Raw genomic sequence first — 26,435 nt, forward strand, 5'->3', positions numbered from 1 at the left:
TTTAGTGTTTTAAGATCAAATTGAGTTTAAAAATTAAGTTAATTGATCAAAGATGTATTTAAGCCGTTGAGAATTTGTTGAATTTTAAATTGATTTTGGAAATGAATATTTAATTATAGGAAAGGAAACAACAGGTATATATAGCTCATGTGTCACATCATCATGGTTTAATACCGTTACGTACATATTTGACGAAATAGACTACTTTGATTCAATAAAAATAAGTTAAGAGACTAAATTAAACTCTCCCTTTTGAAAATATGTGAGTCAACAATAACTTTCTCTTTTGATTAAATCTTAATTGATTCATATCAATAACATTTTTTTTTTGAATAAGCTGTAATATATTAGTACACTTATTTAAACATAAAACTTGGTAATACATAACACAACAAAAAACTACATCTAATAACTCACAAAAACGATAATCACCAAAGTATCAACTAATTACAAATTGAAATTACTTCAAAATAGAGATGAAAATAAAAAATAATATAAATAATATGTCTATGATATCCTTAAATCGTAGTTAAAACTCTAAAATTTCACTATTAAGATTCAATATTTATCTTTTTCACAATACATATCACATTTATTTATTATAATTAAAAATCTTAATTGATACGTATTTTTTAAATGAACTAAACACATGTCGTTTATATAACTTAAATACTTTCTTTATATCAATGATGTCCTTAATTATCATTTATAGTAAAATTCACATTTGCTTATTCATTTTAATTATATGGTGTGACGTTAACTTATCTTCTTAACTAATTCCATGTTTGTTTCTTCATTTTTCATTTCTTTTGTTACTTTTGATTAAAAAAATCAATTGGTTAGATGAATCATCTCAAATAGAATCAACAACATCCATATCACATGTTATCCAACAAGTTATTTATTCATTTTGTTTGCCTAGACCTATGGTGACACTGCTAGCATTACACACTAATATCTTTTATTGCAATATCTAATCATATAAATTAGAAACAATTCAAAGCAAATCCCTTGCAATAATTATCAAAAAGCATGGACTTGTCGCTTATAAATTTCACCGATCAAATAGCAATGAAAAATAAGAATTAGAAAATGAAACCTAAATTCCAATACATACCGAATAAATTTTTAATCTATAAAATACGTAAATAATGATTTTTAAATAAATTTTTAAATTTTTTTTATTTATTAAACTAGACTAAATTTTAGCATTAGCATCAAGGATAAAAGGAGAAAACTATTTATTATGAATCAATACACAAATTGATCATCAAAATTATAAACGTCATTTAAATAAGTCTCTAAATTTTTTGAAGAGTAAATACATCATTGCAATTATATAATATTACTCAAAGTAGTTATTTTAAAAATATTTACTATTAGACATTATGATTTCACATACTAATTGAATAAATAATTTATTCACGTTAATTCTACATCAATATCACATCACCGTAGACAAATTTGTCTATCTCAATGATAAAATTATTGGTAATTGTAATTATACATGAACTATTTATTGACAAATTAATTTATAAAATATCTAAATTTCGTAGACAAATTAAACTATGCTGTGATGATATTGATATGAGATAAATATGAATGTACCACATATGAATTATCATAGTCTCTAATAATAAAGTTTAAAAAAAACCATTTTAACTAATACTTTACAATTTTAAAAATATATTTATCAATTTATAAAGTTTTGAGACTAATTTAATAAATATTTACAATTTAAAGGATTAAATTACTTATTCACTTTTATTTATTATGCATATAGATATGGAGAAAATTAAAAATTAATATTTCAACTTATAATTTTTTTAAAGATCTATATCGATACTGTATATAAAGGGAATACATTAATTTGATTTGATGTGGTTTTTTTCTTCCAGGTTTAGCATTTACTTAAACTATACTTTGTTTACAGTTTTGTTTTCTATATTTAATTAAATCATTAAAAATTATATTTTTATTTTTTAGTAAAAAATAACATTCATTAAATCAGTAAAATATATCGATATAGAATAACACAAATTTAAAATTGTTAAAATTTAAAGAATAAATTTACGAATAAACTCATTACACTCAAATTAATAGCATAAAGTAGAAAATATATACAAATGTTATAAAATTAATATATCAAGAATATTCATGTATCTAAATATACATTATTGACGACATTTAACTTATTGATTGAATCTCTATTAGATAGAAAATTATTTTGTCAATTTCAATCAAAATAAATATCGTAACAAGACGAGAAATCAAAATAAAGCTACTTCAAAATGATAAACAAACAACGTCGCACCAAGACGATGAAATAAAAAAATACTAAATTTAAAAATTAAATATATATATATATATATATAAAATCAATTTATTTATATAAAAAGGAAAAAACAAAAGATTTAAAGAGGTGATTATAGATTGAAAGTTGACCATAATCCAAGTAAAAAAAAAAAAAATGAAAAGGAAAAGATAAATAGAGGCTGCTGTGTTTTGTTTTGGTCGTGTATTTTCTCCTCAGGCTAACTTAACTAAAATCATGTCTTACCAAAACTTTTATTTTTTATTAAATCACCAAAACTTTTATTTTTTATTAAATCACCAAAACTTTTATTTATACTTACTGAATATTACGGGAACACATGATTTTGGTATTAATTTTTTCTTTTATTTTCACTCTTCCTTTAAACTACTTTATTTCTAATTTTATGCTTTTATATTTAATTAAACAACTAAAAAAAAATATTCATGCCTATGGATAAAAGAATATCAAATTTTGATATAAACTATTTTATTTATTATTTTTTCTTATAATTACGAAAACCATACAAAACACTAAATCAGACATATTGATGTTTGTCAACATGCAAATATATATCATATCAACAATCGATTTATTTATCAATATAAAAAATTCTAAAAAATTAGATTATTTATTAAATTTGTTGACATAAATAATTTATTAAATAATGAACATCTCTTTCTTTAAAAAATATAATTAACATCATTTTGAAAGATTTATTAAGGAATTAATATAAAGACTAAAATTAAATAAATTTTCAAAGAAAATAAATAAATTTTTTGGCATTAAATTAAAATTTATATCAATTTAATATATATATATTGATATAATATGTTGTAGAATTGGAATTGGAATATTAATGATTCCAATCAGTACATTCTGAAAACCAACCCCATCACTCATCAACACTCACCAATGGCTTTGACTCACTGGTATGTATGTTAAGTCTCCTAACTCTCTCTCTCTCTCTCTCATTCATTCCCACCAAACCCTCAAACTGTCTAACAAGTTTCAGTTTTCTAATTCAACAACTCTTCTTCTTAGTCTCCACCTAGTATTACCCTTTCTAAAGCAAATTCAACAACTTTCACAAACTGGGTATCTTTCAAAACTGTTCAGTGTCTCTAATTCACCTTAAAGTTTGGATTTTTAGAGTTCCTTTATCTGCATATGTGAATTCAGCTCATGTGTTTCTTTTTTGTTCGTTAGCACCATCTTTGTTAATGTATTGATGTGTAGTAATAGTTTCTTTTAATCTTTCAGTTAGAATTATATATCCTAAGCATGAGAGTATGTATGATATATAACAGTTGTTGTTGAATTGCTATGCTTTGAGTCTGCTCTTGTTATTCCCATTGAAATACTACAGGGTTTGTATTGATTACTGATTAGTGTTTGCTACCTGATTCAATTCAATTCTAGTGGCATATCATAGGTTATATGTGAAGTAGGTTGGTTTTTTATGTTATTTGTGTAAACTATTATTTTATTTTATTTTTGATAGGCAAATTTAAGTTTGTTAGAGGGGAGGGATAATTTGTTAGCAACAGAGATGGAACTATGGACCTGAATTTCGATGCTCCTTCATTGTCCCAACATATTTGTGGTTAGTTTGTTAGGGGGGGAGGGAGTTTGTGGTTAGTTTGTTAGGGGTAGAGGAAATTTGTTAGTAGCAGAGATCGAACTCTGCACCTCATTCTCAATACTCCTTCAGCGTCCCAACATGCTTGAATTGAAGCATAGGCATTGATGTCATTTATCTGTGGACTTCCTATACTTGAGTGTGTTTCTTGTTTGGCTTGTGCGCGTTGGGTTTGGAAAAAATGTCTATACACTGCAGGCTATGAGAGTGAAAATTGGGGCTTGGCTACTCTGGAAGAGTTTGAGCCTATACCTCGGATTTGTCGCACAATCTTAGCAGTATATGAAGATGATATTCGTAACCCTCAGTGGGCTCCTGAAGGAGGTTACGGCATTAATCCTGATTGGATTGTCCTGCGGAAGGACTACGGGGATAACCAAGGTCGTGTTACTCCGTACATGATATACCTTGATCATGATCGTGCTGAAATTATACTGGCTGTTAGTGGACTTAATTTAGGAAAGGAAAGTGATTATGCAGTTTTGCTTGATAACAAACTGGGTCAGACGGAGTTTCACGGTGGATATGTACATAACGGGTTATTGAAGGCGGCGGCATGGGTTTTTGATGCGGAATGTGAGGTTCTGAGGAAGCTAATAGCAGATAATCCAACTTATATGCTCACATTTATTGGACATTCGCTTGGGGCTGGTGTGGTGGCGTTATTGACAATGCTAGCGCTTCATAATCGCGACAAATTGGGGATACAGAGAGACAAGATAAAATGCTATGCAATTGCTCCTGCTCGATGCATGTCTCTCAATTTGGCCGTAAGATATGCGGATGTGATCAACTCTATCGTACTACAGGTCGGGTAGTCTCTTCTTTTTTATTTTAAACTTAGTACTATAGCTTGATTGGTTTGCTTAACACTGAAATGGTTCTCTTGGAGATGTAAGAATGTGATTTTCTAATTGGATTGCCGGTGATACGCGTTGATGGACTTTACACGACATACATGTTTGCATGTGTCCTGTCCTCTGTCATTGTTGTTCTAAATTTAGAAGATGTATAAATAGGTCAAGGATAATCGATGAACCCATATTAATTGTTTGGATTAATATATTCTGTCTATGTGACATGGATTTATATCACAAAACCACAACATTGAAAGGATTGCTTTGAAAGATTTCAAACAATAAATAAACACATGCTTCTGGGAATTGGAATTTATATCACAATTTTTGTTTCATCTGGGATATTTATTCTATTATTAATTTTTTATTTTTATAGAAGATATCATATGTAGAACCTAACCAAAAAGAGGAATTTTTCCTGATTTTCTTATATATATATATATACATCAATTTATTAGTTTTGTGCACTAACATTCTATACTTGTTTATTCTTCCCACGCAGGATGATTTTTTACCTCGGACAACCACTGGTCTGGAAAGCGCCTTCAAGTCACTTTTATGGTAAATTAGTAATAATTAGCATGACTTCATGTTAGTTTTATTGGATGAACGAATGCTGAAGACATTAACAATTGATTTTAGTAAGCCATCTGAGTAGATTGCCAACATTCTGTAGACATTGAAGTGTGCATGCATTGCCATGGAATAATTTTTTAAGTTAAAACTATTCCTTCAAATCAAGTGTTGTCAAATTGTCACCGTGGTCGCTCCATGGCGTTATGGCATGGGCCGCCCCACCATATTTATATGGTGGACTTTTGGCGGCTGCCATAATTCGCCATTGATAACACTGTTCTAGTCCATTTTTCCTGAATTTATGGCTGATTCCAACTGGTTAATATGGTATTTTTTTCTTGGCGAAAACCAGCAACCTGATTTATTTATAGATTTTGAGATTTGTTTAGTAAAGGGTGGTATGATGAATTCATAATACTAAACACATGAAATCAGTTTTTCAATTTTTCATGCATATGCATTGGATTATTGCAAATCAGCTTTTGCCATTAGGATGAGCTCCAAACATGTTATCCTTTCATATGCTTATATATTGGATCAGTACAATCTAGCTCTGTGAGCTGCAATGATTGTTTTTCTTTCTTGGCAGTTGGCCTTGTTTATTGTGTCTTATGTGCTTAAAGGATACTTTCATTATGGAGGAGAAGAAGCTTAGAGATCCAAGGCGTTTGTACGCACCTGGTCGTCTCTATCACATTGTGGAGCGAAAGCCCTTCAGGTACAGTTTGATGCTCTCTTCGGCAAGCATATAGTTATCTTGTTTCATATGACATCTTACTGAATTAAAAAAGATGACCTTCTGATAGTCCTGCTCGCGGTCAATATGTAAGCCGAAATCACGGATTCTACATAGAAAACTATTATATACTTTTTAACTTGACTACACTTAGGAGGAATAATTACTAAGGGAAAATGACAACGGGTCCAAAGAAAGGTTTTATAAGTTTGGCTTTGTTAATTGTATATAATCTGTTATATTGTTCGTAATAGAACAGCATGGTGTCATTTGATTCATGTATCTTACCTCACCTAGCCCTAGCCCTGTTTGTTTAAACAACTAAATTTAATGTTTATCATATAACTGTTTATGCATAAGCTATTTCTGAAAATTTGTTTTGTTGTGTTGTGATTCTCTATTTAGCTTGGCCACCTTGTGAATATTATAATTTAGAGCCTATTTGGATTGAACTTCTAAGGAAGTATTTATAGAAAGAGAAATATGATAAGAGTTTTGCAGACAACTCTAAATTTTTAAACAGCTTCTGTTTGGTATAAATTTTTTATTTTATTTTATTTTATTTTATTTTTATGATTAGAAATTGAACTTGATATCTCGGAGTTTACAACACTTTCACATAGGTTACGCACAGCCACTTGAGCTTAATTCCATTTGTACTAGACTCTGATGGTTTTGTTTGATATAAGTTAAAGTTAGTTTTTGCATTTTAATATTTTTAAAAGGTTCATCATTTAACCTCTTCATATACACTTCTTCTTCAAGGTCACCATGCTAAAAAACATTTTTAATGTCAAGTTGATGTAGAGACCAATGTCTGATGGCTGCAATAGAGAGGAGTAGTCTAACAGAGGCCATCTTAGCCACAGAGGAGAAAGTATCACTGTAATCGAGGCCAAAAACTTGAGTGTACCCTTTTTCCCCCAAACGAGCTTTAAAACGATCAATCTTACCATCAAGACCAACTTTCACCGTATAAAGCCAACGACATCCTACTAAAGACTTTTCAGACGGTAAAGGAACCAATTCCCATGTACCACTACTCTGAAGTGCACACATCTCGTCAATCATTGCTTGTCTCCACTCTGGGTGAGATAAAGTTTCACCTGAAGATTTAGGGATAGAAACAGAAGATAGGGAAGACAAACAAGTATAATGCAATGGAGAAAGACGATGGTAACTCAAGCCAATGTAACGAGGGGATGGGTTACGAGTAGAACGTATACCTTTACGAATAGCAATAGGAATATCAAGGGTCGGATCCGATAAAGAAGGAGGTGGCAGTGAAGGAGCGTCTGGAATGACCTCGGTATCAAGAACAGGTAAAGGGACATGTACAACCGATGGTGGTTGACGACGACGGTATGTCTGAAGTGGTTGTACAGTTGGAAGATCAACAAGAGGAGTCTCAAGTGGGACAATGGGAGGGGCCACCGGAGGTATCTCAGGTGGGGCATACGTAATAGGCTCTAGTGATAAAAGAGAAGGTGAAATAGACTTTGGTAGGTCCAGATGAATAGTTGCAGACAAAGGATCAGGAAGCAACTCATAGTATGTAACAGACTCAAAAAATGTGACATCAGCCGATATCAGATATCGTCGAAGATTAGGAGAATAACAACGATAACCTTTTTGGGACCGATGATAACCAAGAAAGGCACATTTTAATGATCGAGCTGAAAGTTTGTCAAGATCAGGAGTGAGATTGTGGACAAAACATGTAGATCCGAAGACCCGAGGAGGAAGTGAGGGAAGAGGATCGACTGAGGGACTTTGTTATCAAGAGCAGACGAAGGCGTGCGGTTTATAAGATAGCACGCCGTTAGAACAACATCGCCCCAAAAGCGAGATGGTACATTACCATGAAGAATGAGAGTACGAGTGGTTTCAATAAGGTGCCGCGTTCGGCTACCCCATTTTGTTGAGGTGTATGAGCACAAGATGTTTGATGAAGAATGTCGTTAAAGGTCATAAAATTTTGAAATTGATGGGACAAATATTCACGGGCATTATCACTGCGCAAAGTGCGAATGGATACACCAAATTGAGTTTTAATTTCCTTATAAAATTGTTCAAAAAGGGAAAAATCATCAATAAAGGTAACAAAATATCTAGACTCAAGTGTGAAAATAGTACGAGAGGGACCCCAAACATCTGAGTGAACTAAAGCAAACGGGGAGGAAGCTCGTTTATTAGCTCGATCAGTGAAATGACTACGAGTGTGTTTCCCTAACTGACATGACTCACAATTTAAGCTAGATAATTTGGTTAGATTAGGTACTAATTGTTGAAGTTTGGGAAGACTCGGATGACCTAACTGAGCATGTATAGTAAGAGAAGAATGTGTGGTAGGGCATGCTGTTGATGGGTTTGAGAGATAATAAAGGCCATTAGACTCATATCCGACACCAATTTTTTGTCCTGATATTCGGTTTTGCGAAGTAACATTGCAATTAGTAAATGTGACAACACAATCATGAGAACAAGTCAATCGACTCATAGAAATTAAATTAAATGGACATCTAGGCACATAAAGGACAGATTTAACTAACAGAGTAGGGAGGATTTGGACAGTGCCAATCCCTTGAGACTGTGTTTGGGAACCATTGGCTGAGACTATCCTAGGTAAATAACCAGATGTTGTGAGAGAGGAGAAAAGAGTCTTATTACTAATAATGTGATCAGATGCACCAGAATCGAGAATCTATGGGCTATGAGAAGGTGAGATGCAAACAGATGAATTACCACTTTGTGCGGCCGAAACAGCGGAACTCGAGTTCTGACAATACTCTACCAACCGAAGAAAATCTTCATAAGTAGCCATAATCAATAAGCAATTACCTAAAACCAGCAGCGAAACAGTGGTTGAAGAGGTTTTTTTGGTGATGAACAGTGCCGCGCGCGATGAACAGTGTCGACGTGATGAATAGTGCCGTGCGATGAATAGTGGACTGATTTGCTGAAAAAATGAACGAAAAGCGACAAAGAAAGGGTAAACCGGAATTGAGACACGGTTTACCGAAGAAAAAAAAAAATCTCACCGAAGGACAGTGGGTCTCGGGGTAATCACGGTATATGGTTGTCTCTCTTAATAGGCTCTAGATACCATGTTGAATAAGAGAAAATGATAGAGACATATGGTGAAACCGTGTGTCTGAACTACACAACGGAGTTTGTTTTATATAGGCTCAAGGCAATAAATACAAAAATCAATATGAGAGATACTATCCCTATTTACATGATATGTAATAAATATAAATATATTTTCAACAATTGTATATAATCTGATATATTGTTCGTAATAGAACAACATGGTGTCATTTGATTCATGTATCTTACCTCACCTAGCCCGTTTGTTTAAACAACTAAATTTAATGTTTATCATATAGCTGTTTATGCATAAGCTATTTCTATAACATAAGATGTTAAATTATTTTTATATAAACTATAACCTGTTTTCATAAGCTGGAGAGCATATGAAAATAAGTCAAAAACAACTTATAGATATGTCCTAAACTGTAAGTTCTCCCAAACAGTCTCACAAGTACCTATTCTAGCAAATAAGCTGAAATAAGTCAATCCAAACATACCTGTGAGAAAAGACTTTGGTCATTGGTGGAATCAGATTATTTTGCTTACATTAAAGTCAACCTGACTAAATTATGGTTTGATGCATAAATATGTTATTTTTCTTTTTATGTATTTCTTCACATGCATCTGTGCTTAAATTATTCAAGTTATTGAATTCGATGCGTCAAATATTATCTGTACAGCAATAATTTGGAGTATAGCCTCCTGGTTGCAGGTTTGGAAGATTTCCACCTGTTGTTAGGACTGCAGTACCTGTTGATGGGAGGTTTGATCATATAGTTCTTTCTTGCAATGCAACTGCTGACCATGCCATCCTTTGGATAGAGAGCGAATCGCGACGGGCTCTCGACGTAAGCTATTACCTTCTTTCATCGTTATCAGAGCTTACGTTTGCTTTATGCATTTTGAAACTCTGGCTTGTGTTCTGTGAATAATCATAACTGTAGAGCTTACTTTAAATGAAACAAGTATTTGTCGAAAAATAAGGAAGATAATACACTCTGATTTCCAGATATTCTGTATTAACAGGAGCCGTATCAGAATATTGATATGAAGTTGAGTTTTGTAAATGCATGCCACTTTCTGTTTACATTTATAACTTTCTACTTAATTTCTAGAGATATTTTAATGCACTCTAATCTTGTGACACATATGTGTTTGGTTATGAGGCGAGAAAAATTGATTTTGAATAAATTGATTCTAGTCAAAAGTTAGTTGAAATCAATTCTGGAATAAAAATCAATTCTAGAGGCAAAATCAATTATAGATCTCTAGTTAACACTGATGACCAACCCTTTTTGTGTGTAAGACAAGTGTTTACCCTTTTTGTATTTGTAGAAAAATTGTTTTTGTAAGTTGAACTCTTTGTACCTCAAGGCTTTGGTTATTATTATTATTATTTGATATGTGGTATTTTATGTCTATGTCCATCTAAATAATTATATTTCTTGCATCAGTTAATGCTCGAGAAAGATCAGCATACAAAGATTCCACCTGAGCAGAAGATGGTGAGGCAAGAATCACTAGCTCGCGAACACAGTGAAGAGTACCGTGCAGCCCTTCAGAGAGCCGTTGCTTTGGATATTCCTCGAGCATATTCACCTTCCTCGTATGGAACATTCCACGAAATTGATGTTGAGGAAGATTCTGAAAAATCTAGTGGAAAAGGCTCTTCCTTGTCTCATAAGAAACGATCGGAGAGTTGGAATGAATTTGTCGAACACATGTTTGATGTTGACGACACAGGTCATATGGTGTTTAAGAAGACAACTCTTTAAAATATTTATTTTTTATCAAAGCTTAATAGAGCATTATTTGGTTCTATTTGTGGCCAAAAGTAAAAATTCATTGATTTGCATTAAGCACCTGTTTTAGTTCAGTGATGTTTTGTTGTGATGCTCTATTTAGCTTGGCCACCTTGTGAATATTATAATTTAGAGCCTATTTGGATTGACTTCTAAGGAAGTATTTATAGAAAGAGAAATATGATAAGAGTTTTGCAGATAACTCTAAATTTTTAAACAGCTTCTGTTTGGTATAAGTTTTTTATTTTATTTTATTTTTATAATCAGAAATTGAACTTGATATATCGTGCTAGACTCCGATGGTAGTTTTTGCATTTTAATATTTTTAAAAGGTTCATCATTTAACCTCTTCATAAAAATTTGTTTGCTTATTAGGAATTATTCTGCAAGTGAAATTTTGTTGACTTATTTTTACTTACAAAAGATAATCCAAACTGGGCCTTAATGGTTTTATTGGTCATTGAGCTCTTTGGACAAACATTGCATGCATGTAGGAGGCTTTGAGTATGATATCTGACACTTACATTTCTATCTCCCCTAGTATTTACTTATAAAAAACTCTAGAAAGTTGTTTTGCCAATCTATTTTATTTGTCTTTTATTTAAATAATATTATGATGGTCTCATAATCTATAAAGACATTTGTTAATTATTTTTTAAAAAAATTATATTAAAAAAATCAATTTTTATATTTTTGAAATAATATCTCTATATTAAAATATTCAACAAATATCTTTAGAATCCTTGATAGCACAAAAAGAATTGACTACTCGAGACTATCTTAAATGTGTTTGTCCAAAATTGACTTTAGTTAAGCCAAAGGGGTTGCTGGAAGTATTTGATTGGAGTCTTCAAAAGTGATTAATCAAGAGGTATACAAGATCAAATCTTCAAACACCTTTTGGATATAAATGAGATGCAATGCAATCATGATAATCCCACTACAAATCTAGTGCCTAGATTTTGTGTCTTGTTTTAATAACTCAGTAACCATATTTATTCATAGTTCCCTTGAATCATTTTATGACTCCCATCAAAAATTGATTAAACAACTGATATTTTAAATTTGATAAATTAAGCTAAAAATATTTAAAAAATAAATTCAAAAAGTAGGTCCTACAATTCGTGTAACTACATGAATTACCTAATTGAAAAGTATATGTTTATGTTATGGCACATATTTTTATTTTGGCCTAAAATATTCAAATAAAGATAAAAAATTTATACTGTACATAATTCAATTCACACATGTACCGAAAATATTTGATCTTTAAATTAATAATTAAATGATATTTTAAATAAAAAAATTATTTCATATTATTTATATAATTATAATAATTAAATATTATTTACCAAAAGTATCAGCGAAATAAAAAATTTAATTTTTGATGAATTTTTTTTATTCATAATAGTGAATATTGAATATTTTAACAATAAAATGCAAAAAAAAAATTAGTATAATGTTTATAAATAAATGATGTTTTTCTTATGGAATGAGCATTCATAAAATAAAAAGTCAATAAATAGCTTTTTGATTCATAAAATTGATTGTTAATTTATTGATTTATAGAATACACGTACTAAAACCCTTTAATTTGTAAATTTACGATATAATAAGCTCCTACATTAATATATAAGTTTCTTAGGAATTTGGTAAAGAAAAAAAAAAGTTCTTAGGAATGAGAATTATGTTGTTGTGAATGCACTAATGTATTCACATATGAATTTGACAAATGCAGAGGTGATAAAAGTGTGAATGTTTTATAGTTCGTGAATTTAACATACATTAAATTCTTCTACTTTGGGTCCAACACGTAGATGCATATTATTGAGTATTGACCAATTACTTAGTCAAAACTTTTTAATGAAGAAAGTGTGATCCATGCATAACGGAATATATACACACAAAGTCAGTCATCGTGCTTCAGATGCTTGCTTGCTTGCTTATTACCAGCCTGTCTTGTGTCTATATTAAAATCATGCAGCAGGTCAAATGAAAATCAAATTAATTTAGTGTCTCAAATTGTAAGAGTACACATTAGTTTCATTATTACATTTTCAAAGATTTAATTTACCTATAAACTTGTTAACACAACAATTACCTATAAACCATTTATTAAATTGGTGTTTCACATGGAAATATAGTGTATATGCAGCTTTTGCAACAGAATTTTTATGATTATTTTTTTGGTTACAACCCATGTTGATTGATTTAATAGATAGAGATAGCCTTTTTCAACAAGTCATGGTCATTGACTCCACTTAGCCTACCATCATTAAGTTTAGGCCAATCATCAAATTCCACATTAATTCAATTTTATAATTCTACTGACTTTATGCTAAAATCACCTAACAATTTAGTTTTTTTTTTTAAATTAGATAAAAGAAAATTATTATTAAATACAATGATTTTAATGATCATTTTATAACTGTCTTATATAAAATTTGGACTATGTTTCTTTAGATTACAACATCGAACTCTTGACTATGTAGATACATTTAATATACTTAAAAATTAGTTTTATTTTTGTTTTATTTTATATTATATATATCTTTGTTGTCACTTCTCCAATTGATTAACAAAATTAACATATTTGTCGTTTCTTAACTATTTTTTTTCTTCTTATTATATAAATTTATCTATCATTCTTCAACTCCAAGTTTCTGACCAAACTTTTATACATTAAATACCACAAAACTTTGGTAACAATATACCAAATCTCTTTTTTCATAATGTCCAATTCATACCCTTATGTTGAGCTTCCTATTGTAGACATTTCTAAACCATTACAACCATCTTCTTTAACACCTCTCTCTAAAGCTTGCAAAGATTGGGGATTTTTCCACATAATTAATCATGAAATTTCAAAAGATCTTTGTAGCCAGCTTCATTCATTATCTAAATACATATTCAATCTTCCTTCTGATACTAAACTTAAACTTGGTCCTTTCTCTTCTTTAAAATCTTACACACCTCATTTCATTGCTTCTCCTTTCTTTGAGAGCCTTAGGATTGATGGACCTAATTTTTATGTTTCTGCTAAGAGTTCTGAAGATGTTCTGTTTGAAAAACAGAATTCCAAATTCAGGTAATTTTTAAAGATTTTGTTGTCCCTTTATGTTAGGCCTTTCAATTAGTACTATTTTTCTATTCCATACTATGAAGCATCAACATAGATGCAGACACAACACTGACACTGACATGTAGACCTGATAATAGCTTGAGAAATCAGAAGTGATTGAACGAAACCACATGTATCAGTGTTGGATATCAGACACGTCTTTAATATGAAGTGTTGGTAATTGTGTAAGTTCTTGTTGGTTATACCTCATAGTTTCATGATAAGTGGTAATGTCGCTCGAGCGGGACGGGAAGTCTTGTTAACTGAACTGTTGGTTATACCTCATAGTTTCATAGTTTCATGATAAGTGGTAATGGTTTAGGGTAATCTTGTTAACTGAACTGTATTATTCAAACAGAGGTTGTAATCTGTAACCATAAGCTTGAATTATAATAAAAAAGATATTGCAACCGCTTTATAGTTGGAGACGTAGGTACAATTGGCTGAACTCCATGATCAAATCTCGTGTGTTCTTTGATTGCATTTTTTGTATTTGTTTTATTTTGAACCGAGGTTGTTGTTCTAACAATTCTTTTTGTGCTTTTTTTTGTTGAAGAAATGCATAATTTGTTTCTTTTTAATGTTTTTGAACAGTGAGACATTGGAAGACTATTGTAGCAAAATGGCAGATTTATCTGAAAGAATTTTGAAGCTTGTATTGATGAGCTTAGGAGAAGGCTTTGAAAACTTGTTCTACGATTCTGAATTCAAAAAGTGTCAAGGTTACTTAAGAATAAACAACTATTCATCACCAAATATTTTTGAAGAAGAAGAAGTTGAAGGGCTAGGAAAACACACTGACATGAGCTGCATTACAATCTTATACCAAGATGAAATTGGAGGACTTCAAGTTAAAACAAATGAAGGAAAATGGATTGATATAAGTCCTTCTGAAGGAACCTTAGTTGTTAACATAGGTGACATGATGCAAGCTTGGAGCAATGATAAGTTAAGGTCTTCTGAACATAGAGTTGTTTTGAAGCAGAAACATGTGAATAGATTTTCTTTAGCTTTCTTTTGGTGTTTTGAGGATGAGAAAGTTGTATTGGCACCTGATGAAGTTGTTGGTGATGGAAATGAGAGGGTTTATGACCCTTTTGTTTGTGAAGATTATTTGAAGTTTAGAGAGAATAATCAAAGTGGGAGATTTGAAAAGGTTGGTTATACAGTTAGAGATTTTGCTGGGATTAAGTCTTAGCTGTAAATTCATCATACTAATTTATGTTTTTTGTAATTTATATTTATACTCATGTAAGTTGTGAATTTGGTGGTATATATAAAATAAATATACATAAAGACTTTGTTGTCTTTAAATGTGCATGTGCTCATACATTTAAATATAAGTAAAACGGAGTAAGTATACACAGTTAGTTTTAGATTGAGAACAAAATTGATCAGGTGTTTGTTTTGTTGTATGAAGATTTATATTTGGAATTTCCAACTGCACATGAAAAATCATGTGTTCTGTTCTTATTGATTTTTGGTTGGATGTGCCAAACATTTATAGAGGAGACAATTATACTAATTTTAAAAGCATAATATAGATCTAAGGAAATGTTGAATACTAAAGTCACCTCTATTTTATGAAAATTAGTACCAAGTTGAAAATTTTCAGTTATATTAGATTCCAATAGCAAATACTTGTGTACTTGATAATTTTCAAATGCTTCAGATAGAGAAAAAATTATTCCATTACTTGCATTGGTGAATTTTTTGGGTTTTGGCACAATGAAATGTTTTTGTTTTGCCAAAATATTTTCTATTTTTTAAAATATATGTTTATTTTATTTTGATAAAAGGTTTTTGAAACGAACGATTCTAATAAAAATAAAATAAAATGTTAGTTAATGAAAATATATTCTTAATGAAGATATAGATAATTTTCCAACTCAAAAGTCTTTTATCTCTTGATTAATAAATAAAACTAACACAAATTTAAAAAAATCAAAATAGAAAATTGCTTCACAAACTAAAGGAGATCTTACTTTCATCATAACTTCAAAAAAAGTTGAAACAAGAATCAAAATGAAAAAAGATATATTTTTTGGTTTAATTACAAATTTGATTTTCTTATTTTCACTAATTCGCGAAACTAGTCATTATATTTTAAAATCCAAATATTTTGGTATCTCATTTGAATTTTTTAACTTAAAAATAGTGATGCGTCATATTTTAAACGATATTGCATATGACACGATGACATTAAATATTTAATATCCATCAAATTGCAAAAAAAAAAATAAAAATTCAATTTATGAAATTATTCATTTTTTTTTAATTTAATTAATCATATACAAATAACTAATTAATGTAGATCTCATCAAAACATAAAAAGCCACAAAAAAGTTATATGAGTCTCAAAGGATAGTAGTAAAAACCAACTCTTTAAGATTTGTGACAATTTCACATTTGTGATTCTCTTGAGTCCCCAAATAAAATTTATGCAAATTGTCTCAGCACTTTCTCAAACAGAACTAGGGGGTGATAACTTGGATGCCATAAGCAAGAATGCTGGATAACAAAGACTAGGCCAAAGTAATCCTACATACAAAATAAATGATTTTTCCTCCAAGTAGAAAACTTGTTCCTATATGATGAAGAATATAATTAAAAGTGTTCATGTTTGATCTTTTATGAAGAAGAGGAACTCCCATGTATATATAACAACAAGTCATTTTTTGCTCTCAATATTTAGAGTATTAATATTCAATAATGTTATGTTTTTAAGTTTTAGTTCAACTGACAATTGTGGATATTGTTAGATTGAATATCTTGAATGAACACAAAAATTTGATACAATGAATATTACTATTTTAAACTCTTAAATTGTATTGTCATTTTAGAGGTGAGATTGATTAAAAAGTAAAAAAAAAGAAAAATCAATGTAAACAAGATAAAGGTGTAAACCTCAAAAACCATGATCAACCAATTTTTTTTTGGAGAGGCCCATCATCAACAAATTAAAAAGGCTAGGTAGAGATTCTAGCATGATGAGGAAAGGATTACATGAGCTAGAAAAACCAAGTTAATCCTTTTAATATTTTTAGCAAATGCTTTTCTCTAAAAAAAGAACACAGGATATTATCGGATTCTATCTTTTGGTAGTTAAAAATTGAACAAAATCACTAATTAAAGCATGATTCCGATAATATTTTTGCAGTAGTGAATAAATGTTGAGGGTTGATGAGCAATCACCATATCTTTAGTCCATTAGGCATGTTTTTGTTTTGTATCACGTTTTTGGATTTGGGCCTCGAAGGCCCACTTAGAGTATAGTTCAAGTATGTTGTTCTTGGTCAAAGGTAAACTAACTCTTGAATTTCCAAATTATAGTGAACTTGATATGCTAAAATAATTATATGAATAAGGTATTCATGCCCTTGCAAACTTTTAGTTTAATTTAATTAGAAACTTGATTTTTGGGCTATTGTGACACCTCTTCTGTTTTAGTTAGAACTTTTAAATTGAGTAATCTCACATAAGGTAACACTCTTGTGACTTGTTGAATAAGATTATTAGTCACATAACTAATTAATAAAGATATATACTTTCCATTGTCTAGAAACAGTTAGATTAAGTAATTAATTAATAATAAAAACTGAAGTTGCCACATATGTTATTGTAATTTGTAACCCCAACTTAGTATGTTACATGAACTAGTGAAACTACCATCTTCATTCCCTCTTACCCAACATAATATATTGTATCTAAACTTTTTCCACTAATTTCATCTTTTAGACCCATAATCAAGCACATACACATGAAAACAGGAATTCTTGAAGTACTTCTTGTTAATGCTAAAGGCATTAGACATACAAACATTGTTGGTATCCTTCCTTTAATTTCACTATATATTTATAAGCATGTTGTTAATTATAAATATATAGGCTAATTTTCTTTAGAAACTAAACTTTAACTTTTATTTATTAGGAAAATATTTTCTTTCTTTTGTTGTTTCTTTAAATGAAGTATATTAATTGTTATGTTAGTATATTTTATTTCTTTTGATGAATTGAAAACTAACTGTTGCTTATGATCATTTTGTGTCTTTAACATTATTTATAGGAACACCTTCCTACTATGTTATTATTGAGTGCGGGTTTCAATCTCAAAGGAGCAAAACTTCACGAGGTACAAATGTATTTTATTGATATGATGATATTTAACTAAATTTCAATGGTTGAATCAAAATTATATTTTGATTTCACAGTTGAAATATAATTGATTAGACGAGTGTAAGAGATCAAAATTATAATTTTTAATAAACAAAAATAATTGAATTTGTCAATGGTGCAGGAAAAAATGAGAAACCTTGTTGGAATGAGAAATTCATATTTGATTTATCATCTTTTGATTGCAATATGAATTCAACATATCTTACATGTAAAATCATGGACACAGAACTCTTCACAAATGGTGGATTTGTTGGGGAAGCCAAGTAATTCCTTTGTCCAACTCTTATTTTTCTCTTACTCAATTTGATGCCAATCAAAAAAGCATAGGATATATATTTGAGCACATTATTTTCAATATATTATCAATAACTAAATATGCTGAAAATAGTGAATTACTTGCATTTCTTTACAAAAGTGCACAATAGTAAGCAACATTTTTTTAAGCAACTACGTTTAAGAGTTTTTCTCAGTTTTTTAATTACAACTTTTGAAAAAACTAAAATATAAAAATGATCTAAAAACTATTTCAAATGAGAAAATAAATATTGCTTTTTATAACTGATTTTATATTTTGAAAAAAATATTTTCGTTATAGTGGATAAACACAAAACAATTTTTATTTTCTTTTATAAAAAAATTAATAATAAATAATGTTTAAATTATTAAATGTCAAAATCACTTTTTTTTATAATCCCTAACAAATGACTCATAATATACATAAAAAATAATTGAATCAACAAATTTAACAGCAAAAAATTGCAAACATTATTTACCTTTAATGTCTTTTCTTTGAATATTTTTTTTGTATTTTAAAAAATGAGTTTAATTTTGATATGTTGCTCTCATGAAACAGGGTTCACATAGGTGGAATAATAACAGAAGGAATCAACCAAGGATATATAGATATAAAACCTGCTGCATATAATGTGGTCCTTGAAGATGACACCTACAAAGGACAGATAAAAATTGGATTTAAATTCATTGCAAATGTAAGCTTGGACTTTTTTTTATAAAAAAACTTGAGTAAGATTTAATTTTATGTTGAGTAAAAAAAATTATTATACATCTAAATGGTAATAAAAATTTGTTCATTGCAGAAAGAAAATTATATGATGAGGAAACAAGAATCCATTGCTGAGGAGAAAGGACCAAGTCATAATTCAATTTGTGGATCCATTTGGAGAATATCATGGTGGAAATTCTTGTTTTTCTATAATAACAAGATTAATTCCAAAGATAAACAAAAGAGGAACTAGGACTATCATTTGATGGATTCTCACCATTAATGGTTATTATATTGAGTAAACAATTTTGGTTGTGAAGGTGTTAGACACGGTTACAATAGTCTCTGTATTAAAATTACAAAAATATTCTTAAATATATCATTTGTTATTTTAGTATTTAAATATGTTATTAATTAGTTAATCAGTTTAATTTCAAATGTATTATTTATTAAACACTTTAATTCATAAAATTATTAACAAAATATATATTTAAAATATATTTATAATTTTAAAACATTTAAAAAATACATTGATATCGTCTTATATTATCAACGAATAAAATAAGAGTTTATATTTATTTGAATGCTTCTATATTCAATGAATGGTTCAATTCACGCTTGATCTGACTTGTTTTATTTTGATTTGTTAACAATTTAAAATTCATTGAAGTTTTGTACTACCCTACAGAATTGAGTATCTTAATATCAAGAATTACAAAAAAATGATAAATATCCACTTACAAAAAATGAGGTGTTTTTGTCTCCAAGATTACCCATTCCTCCCTAGATTTTTGGTTCCAATATAAGTACGCAACTTCTCTTGGAAGAGAATTATGTTAAACTCATCTTGAAGTTGTTCAAGAGTAACTAAGAAAGAAAAAGAAAAGAAAAAAACAATTCTCCAAATTCATTTGGAATTTGTTATTGATTTCAACTGTCCGATCATAAATGAAAAGATTACTTTATTATTTGTGTATTTAAAATCATCTTGTCTCAATTTGATATTTGGCTATGAGTTTTGTGGTTCTTTATGTTTTTCTTAACTAATATTGCATGCGACGAAGGTTAATTGATTAGACGAAAGATAAGAACATCTTCAACGACAATCAAATAAGTTCGTTTGTCAGTATGTAATTACGTAAAATTCAGTTTTTGACGAATTCAGTGTTGAAGTTATGTCAAATTGTAATCATGGTTCCTTCTGGAACGATATTTATTAATAATAATAAATTTATAACAGTTAATAGACTCTATATAATAAACTTATATTGAGTTTACGGTTAAATGAAGTAAAAAATGAATGAGTTGCAAGTGAACCTTATTTAAGTAACTCATTTTGAGTTCACACTTGGAAAAGGTATTAAAGTCAATAAAATCGACTTTTAAAATCTATAAAGTCACTACTTTTAAGAACATATTTGATCAACATAAATAATAAATATTATAATAATACATACGTGGACAAATTAAATAAAATTATTTACACTTTTTTTTATTGTATCATAAAACTTGTGTTTTTTTATAATTAATTAGCTATATTTAATTTTTTTAGGATGCAGTGATATTTAATAATAATAAAATATCCTTAAGTGCATATATATTACTAATAATTATTTAAATTATTAGACTTGTAATCTTCACGATGGGAACATGTAGCACGTACCAATATTCATATTCACAAGCTGTCATGAGCCAAATGAAGAGTACACATAGATGATAGATAGACTATATTGTAAAATAAAAAAGAGAGAGCACATAGAATAGAGTATATATTTTGAGAAATATAGGTTGCACGTCTTTGAGGATCTTCAAGCCTACAAATAAGAGTTATGGACAAAATTAATTTAATGTTAACATGTGTTCCTTTAAATGTCAACAAACTTGATTCAACAAGGCCAGCTACTCTATACTCAGTTGTATTAAATTCTTCACCAACTAAATAAAAATGCTAATTAGATTTTTCTATATGCAAATATTCTTTTTAATAAAGTTGAGCGGCTTTACTTTTCCCTTAATAAAATTATTAGATTAAATACTAATGAAAATTGGTTGTATTATCTTAATGATATTAGTATATACTATATGAAAGCTAATGAAAGTGATAAAGTTGTTGTCTTCATGTTCTTAAAAGTTGACCCCCATAAAAATATTAAATTATTGTTCAAACATGATCATTTCATAATTCGTATCATAAAATCGGGCACTTTTTAAAATTATTTTAAGGAACATGTTTTAATCTTTTATAACTATGTGAAGTTAAAGCTTTAGTAATTTTTCGATAATTGAAATTGGAAAATTTTAATCAAAATTATCCCTCTATTGATATATTGATATTTGCAGATATGTCATTAAGTTGATAATATAAAAATGAAATCAAAATTAAATAAATAATATCAAGAATACATTTATAAAAGAAAAAGGGACAAAATTTTATTATTGTTTTGCAATTTTAGAGATTACATCAGAATAATAATAACATGGAGCACCAGGCTATACAACTATAATTTCAAGAACCTTGAATATTTACTCTTAACAAATCTTATGGTGTATAAACTAATAGAAGAAAAAAAATCTCCTAAAGTAATACTAATAACCACTTCCAAGAGGCGTTTAATATGAATGTGGTCTAAACGTAGACAATACTATCTATAATAAAATTGTAGGAAAATATTATATCTATTCTCATTTTTTTGTTATAAAATTTAGTTTTTATTAAAAATGGAAAGGGACCGTCGTACCCGTTTTAAGAAGTCATATTATACATACTCTTAGTTTTCGGTGAATATGTAAATTGATTTATAAAATTATAAGCGTGGTTAAATTAATTATGTATAAATTTTTATCGTGATATATTTTGACGTGATATTGTAATTGAATATGTTGTTTATTCATATTTATTTGTTATAAAATTTTGTTTTAGAAATAAATTTGTAAGTAATTGTAATTATACATTGATTAATTATGGACAAATAGTCTATGAAATTTTTAAATTTAATAAAAAAAATTAGCCCGTGTTGTGATGACATATCAACGTGAATTGTCAAATATTCAATTAAATATTATATTCTAATTTCTAACAATAAAAATTTAAATATGAACTAATTTAATTACAATTTTACAATTTCAATGATGTATTCGTCGGTTAACAAAATTCAAAGACTAATTTAACTAATACTAAAAGGATCAATTTTCCAATTAACTCCCTAGTTTTTTCACAAAATTTTGATAAAAAAAGTTATGTGTTGAGTTAGTAATTTAGTTTGTGTGATCAATCATTCACTATTAATTTATATTTAAATACTAAGAATCATTACTATACTATTTATCATTTTTTTTCCATTTAATTATATGCTTTCAATTTTATTTTATTATACACATTTGACAATTATCATATACATAGTATAATGAAGACTTGCATCTCAAACTCCATTTTCATATAGTAAAGAAAGCTTTCTTCTCTCTTCTTTCTTTTGCTTTTGGCATCAATAATTTTCAAGGAAGAAGATAAAAGCACAAAAGCTAAGGAGGGAACTGTTTCAAATGATGTTTATCTAAGTTACAGTTCAAATTCAAACCAAACAAATTAAAAAAAAAAAGGTAACATATATATATAAAGATTAAAGACACTTATGGGGACAGTTGCTTTTTTTCTTTTGTGTTTTTTTTCTAACCGTTGTATTTGAGTTTTAGTAACAGTTTTTTTGTTTCAATCTTAGAAAGTTCTTAAACAATGCTTTTTTTAACAACCCTTTTTTCAGTACAATTATTTTGGGTTTCAATAGCAAGAACATTCTTTCACAGCTTTTGCTTTTTTGTCACACAACAACATGTTCAAGTTTTCACCTTTTCCTTTTGATCCATCTTTTTTTTCTATACTTTTATGTTTATGTAGTTTTAATAATTTTAATATAAAGTCTATATATTTTAATATCATTGTATGTGTTCACAACTTGTGACTCAACTTCAATGATTACTATATATATCTGCAGGTGTTGAAAAAAATTGACTATAGATTATTATTGAGTTAAGATGGATAATAATTCATCAAACTTTGATGAAAACTCTTCTATGGATCAAAATGATCATTCAATCAATGGAACTGTTGAATATTCTCCGTTCAGTGGCGATTCTTTCGCGTATTACCGGACTAATTCCGAGGTATCGAATTTATCTGAGACTATTGATGATAATAGCTTTGGTAGTGAACCATTGCCTTCACCATGGATGAATGTGAAACATGGAGCTAGTCCAGCTGTTCTTTCAAGGTTAGGAATGAAGCAGAGAAAGCTTTCATTGGATGATGATAAGTCTGATGATCTTGATCTCCTGGAGTCAGGTAATTGGTTTGCAATCTGCAAAGTATATGTTTTATGTATTGTTTTTATGTACACTTTTGCTTTGTGAATAAGTACAATTGGATTGTACACTTTTTCTTCTTCTTAATCTTCTAGTTCCTAGAGGAAGGGGTCTTGGTTATCTGGATATCTGGAGTTCAGCCATGATGTAATTAAAGTCGGATCAATGATTGTTCCAGTTATGATTCGAACTCGGATACTTTTGAATAATTCGGAGCTTGTTAATCATTCGAGCTTAATCACTTGATCAATGCATCTTTGCTTTGTGAATAAGTACAATTGTATATCCATAAGGTGTCAACTTAGTGTAACAATTTGGTCTTATAACCTCAAGAAATAGAGTTCAAATCTTTTAAGAGACAGTTGTAAAATGATCTTTTGTGTCAGGTTAATTAATAATAATAATTTCTCATTCCCCAATATTTAAAAAAAAAAGTGCAATTGGATTGAATTTTGTTCAATTTTTTTGGATGTTTTTTAGAGCTTGAAATGATGAAGGAAAGATTTGCTAAGCTTCTTTTGGGGGAAGATATGTCTGGTGGTGGTAAAGGTGTTTGCACTGCAGTTACAATATCAAATTCAATTACCAATCTCTATGGTAACATTTTAACAGCAACAAACCAATTAAATGAAGTAGTTTGGTAAAATGTTTGTTTGTTAGTTTGTTTAATATTTGGATTTGGAATTTGCAGCAACTGTATTTGGACAAAATTTGAAGTTGGAGCCTCTAAAGCCTGAGAAAAAAGCTATGTGGAAAAGAGAAATGAATTGTCTAATGTCTGTGTGTGATTATATAGTAGAATTTGCACCAACTGCACAATACTTGGATGATGGTACAATTGTGGAGGTGAACTATTGCTTCACCTTAATAAGGCTTATTGTGCATTTTGAATAGTGTTATAACACCGCTAAAATTGTGGTTTGTTTAAATTTCGCTATGCTACAGTGCTATAACACCGCTATAACTGCTATTTGACAACATTTTATATTAAATAGTATATCGTAGAATAATAGTGATTTGTTCAAATTGTGCTACATTATAGTGCTATAGGGTCGCTATAGCTGCTATTTGACAACATCAATCTCATAATGTCTTATATTTTATGTAATGATATATTGCAGATGATGACAAGTAGACCAAGGTCAGATATTTATATCAACCTTCCAGCTCTTCAGAAGCTTGACACAATGCTCATAGTAAGATAAATAAACTTCAATTGCTTCTTGAATGTGACAATACTCTTTTTCATCCACAACCTATGTGCCTTACAACATATTTTTTTGACAGGAAATATTTGATAGTTTCCAAGATACTGAATTTTGGTATGCAGAACAAGGGAGCATATCAGGAAACTCAAATAGTTCGCGTTCGAATGCAGGCTCGTTTCGAAAGATTGTTCAAAGAAAAGATGAGAAATGGTGGTTACCAGTTCCTTGTGTTCATAATGGTGGTCTATCTGATAAGTCAAGGAAGCATTTGATTGAGAAAAGAGATTGTGCTAATCAAATTCATAAAGCAGCTATGGCAATAAATAGTAGTGTTCTTTCTGAGATGGATATTCCAGAAACATACATGGCAACTCTTCCTAAGGTTAGTCCTCATTTGTTTAATACTACTGTTATTTCCTAATTTTACGAAACACTTTAAATTCAATTTGCTAGCTTATCAACAATAAGCTATTTTATCCTCTATCAGCTAGTTTATCCGTTACTTTTTACCAAAGACATGTTTTGTCAAAATGAACAATTTTTTTTGACTGACCTTTTATTTTTTGAAAAATTACTTTCTTTTAGAGTGGAAGATCAAGTCTAGGAGACACAATTTACCGCTATATGCATTCTGCAGACAAGTTTTCACCTGGCTACCTTCTTGATTGTCTCAAAATAAGCAGTGAACATGAAGCACTTGAATTAGCAGATAGAGTTGAATCTTCAATGTACACATGGAGACGTAAATCTTGTATAAGCCATTCAAAATCATCATGGAATAAAGTAAAGGAGTTCATGGTTGACACTGACCATAGTGACAAAAACTTTGTCTTAGCTGAGAGAGCTGAGACTATGTTGTTTTTCTTGAAACAAAGATATCCTGAACTTTCACAAACCTCCTTGGATACATGCAAGATTCAATACAATCAAGTAAGTTTAGTAATTTGGCTATTTGTATATTCATATCATATACAACAAATAATATTAGAAACAGCGTTTAATAACTATGTACCGATAGATAGTATAAAAAATGAATTTGAACTCACTACAGTTTAATGATTCTACATTCACGTATTCAGAATATCGATGGTTGTTGATCTTTTTCGGGTGGTCCACAAAATGCAAATTTTAATCTTTATTATTAATTCAAAATATTGAGCTTAAATTTAGATCGTCTGATTTTGATCGAACGACCACTGATATCCTGATTGTTTGAATGTGTGATGCCTCGACTGCAAGCTGAGCAAAGTAAAAAAAAACTTTACATAGCCAGTAAATCATATTTCACTGTGATGTCATGAAATAATATTATTTTCTAAAATAATGACACAAATATAGACATTGCAATTATACAAATTTTTTATATTGTCAATGCATAGTAATTAAACTCATCGAAGCATAGTTGAAAAAAGTCATTACATGGTTAATTTGCCATACAAAGGAGGATATTTTTTGACACCAAAATTTGGACATCTATGGTAGAAAGAGAACTAACATATATCTTTATTGTGAGCTCATGGAATAAGAATGAAATCATTTTTTGCAGGATGTA

General features: G+C 29.3%; 4 protein-coding genes across 6 annotated transcripts in view; all 4 read left to right on the forward strand.

Annotated features, from left to right (window-relative positions):
* The first annotated feature begins 3,174 nt into the window (after positions 1 to 3,174).
* Positions 3,175 to 11,239, forward strand: LOC101508926 (uncharacterized). 2 transcript variants are annotated; one of them, XM_004510733.4, is made up of 6 exons: positions 3,175 to 3,412; positions 3,819 to 4,765; positions 5,316 to 5,374; positions 5,979 to 6,107; positions 9,931 to 10,066; positions 10,673 to 11,239. In XM_004510733.4, the coding sequence occupies exons 2-6, from the start codon at positions 4,064 to 4,066 to the stop codon at positions 10,991 to 10,993; spliced, it is 1,347 nt and encodes a 448-aa protein (XP_004510790.1). In that variant the 5' UTR covers positions 3,175 to 3,412; positions 3,819 to 4,063; the 3' UTR covers positions 10,994 to 11,239. The 2 variants fall into 2 exon arrangements, with proteins under 2 accessions (XP_004510790.1, XP_004510791.1); XM_004510734.4 differs by having other exon boundaries at positions 3,229 to 3,246.
* A 2,457-nt stretch (positions 11,240 to 13,696) lies between these two features.
* LOC101508611 (gibberellin 20-oxidase-like protein) lies at positions 13,697 to 15,455 on the forward strand. The gene is made up of 2 exons (XM_004510731.4): positions 13,697 to 14,108; positions 14,736 to 15,455. Exons 1-2 carry the CDS (start codon positions 13,753 to 13,755, stop codon positions 15,337 to 15,339), a joined length of 960 nt encoding a protein of 319 aa, XP_004510788.1. The 5' UTR covers positions 13,697 to 13,752; the 3' UTR covers positions 15,340 to 15,455.
* A 2,446-nt stretch (positions 15,456 to 17,901) lies between these two features.
* LOC101494738 (elicitor-responsive protein 3) lies at positions 17,902 to 19,572 on the forward strand. The gene is made up of 5 exons (XM_004510772.1): positions 17,902 to 17,968; positions 18,207 to 18,272; positions 18,438 to 18,579; positions 19,170 to 19,305; positions 19,414 to 19,572. Exons 1-5 carry the CDS (start codon positions 17,902 to 17,904, stop codon positions 19,570 to 19,572), a joined length of 570 nt encoding a protein of 189 aa, XP_004510829.1.
* A 3,152-nt stretch (positions 19,573 to 22,724) lies between these two features.
* LOC101508293 (rop guanine nucleotide exchange factor 3-like) overlaps positions 22,725 to 26,435 on the forward strand; it is a 6,084-nt gene continuing 2,373 nt past the window's right edge. Inside the window, exons 1-7 of one of the 2 annotated variants that reach the window (XM_073370831.1) lie at positions 22,725 to 22,916; positions 23,309 to 23,655; positions 24,156 to 24,272; positions 24,367 to 24,521; positions 24,797 to 24,871; positions 24,963 to 25,265; positions 25,469 to 25,813. In XM_073370831.1, the coding sequence (XP_073226932.1) occupies positions 23,349 to 23,655; positions 24,156 to 24,272; positions 24,367 to 24,521; positions 24,797 to 24,871; positions 24,963 to 25,265; positions 25,469 to 25,813 (1,302 nt within the window). In that variant the 5' untranslated portion in view covers positions 22,725 to 22,916; positions 23,309 to 23,348. Of the gene's footprint in view, positions 22,917 to 23,308; positions 23,656 to 24,155; positions 24,273 to 24,366; positions 24,522 to 24,796; positions 24,872 to 24,962; positions 25,266 to 25,468; positions 26,430 to 26,435 lie in introns of those variants that run through there. The other variant, XM_073370830.1, reaches the window with a different exon arrangement.

This window comes from Cicer arietinum, chromosome 7 (assembly GCF_000331145.2).
Source record: "Cicer arietinum cultivar CDC Frontier isolate Library 1 chromosome 7, Cicar.CDCFrontier_v2.0, whole genome shotgun sequence".
Taxonomy (NCBI): Eukaryota; Viridiplantae; Streptophyta; class Magnoliopsida; order Fabales; family Fabaceae; genus Cicer; species Cicer arietinum.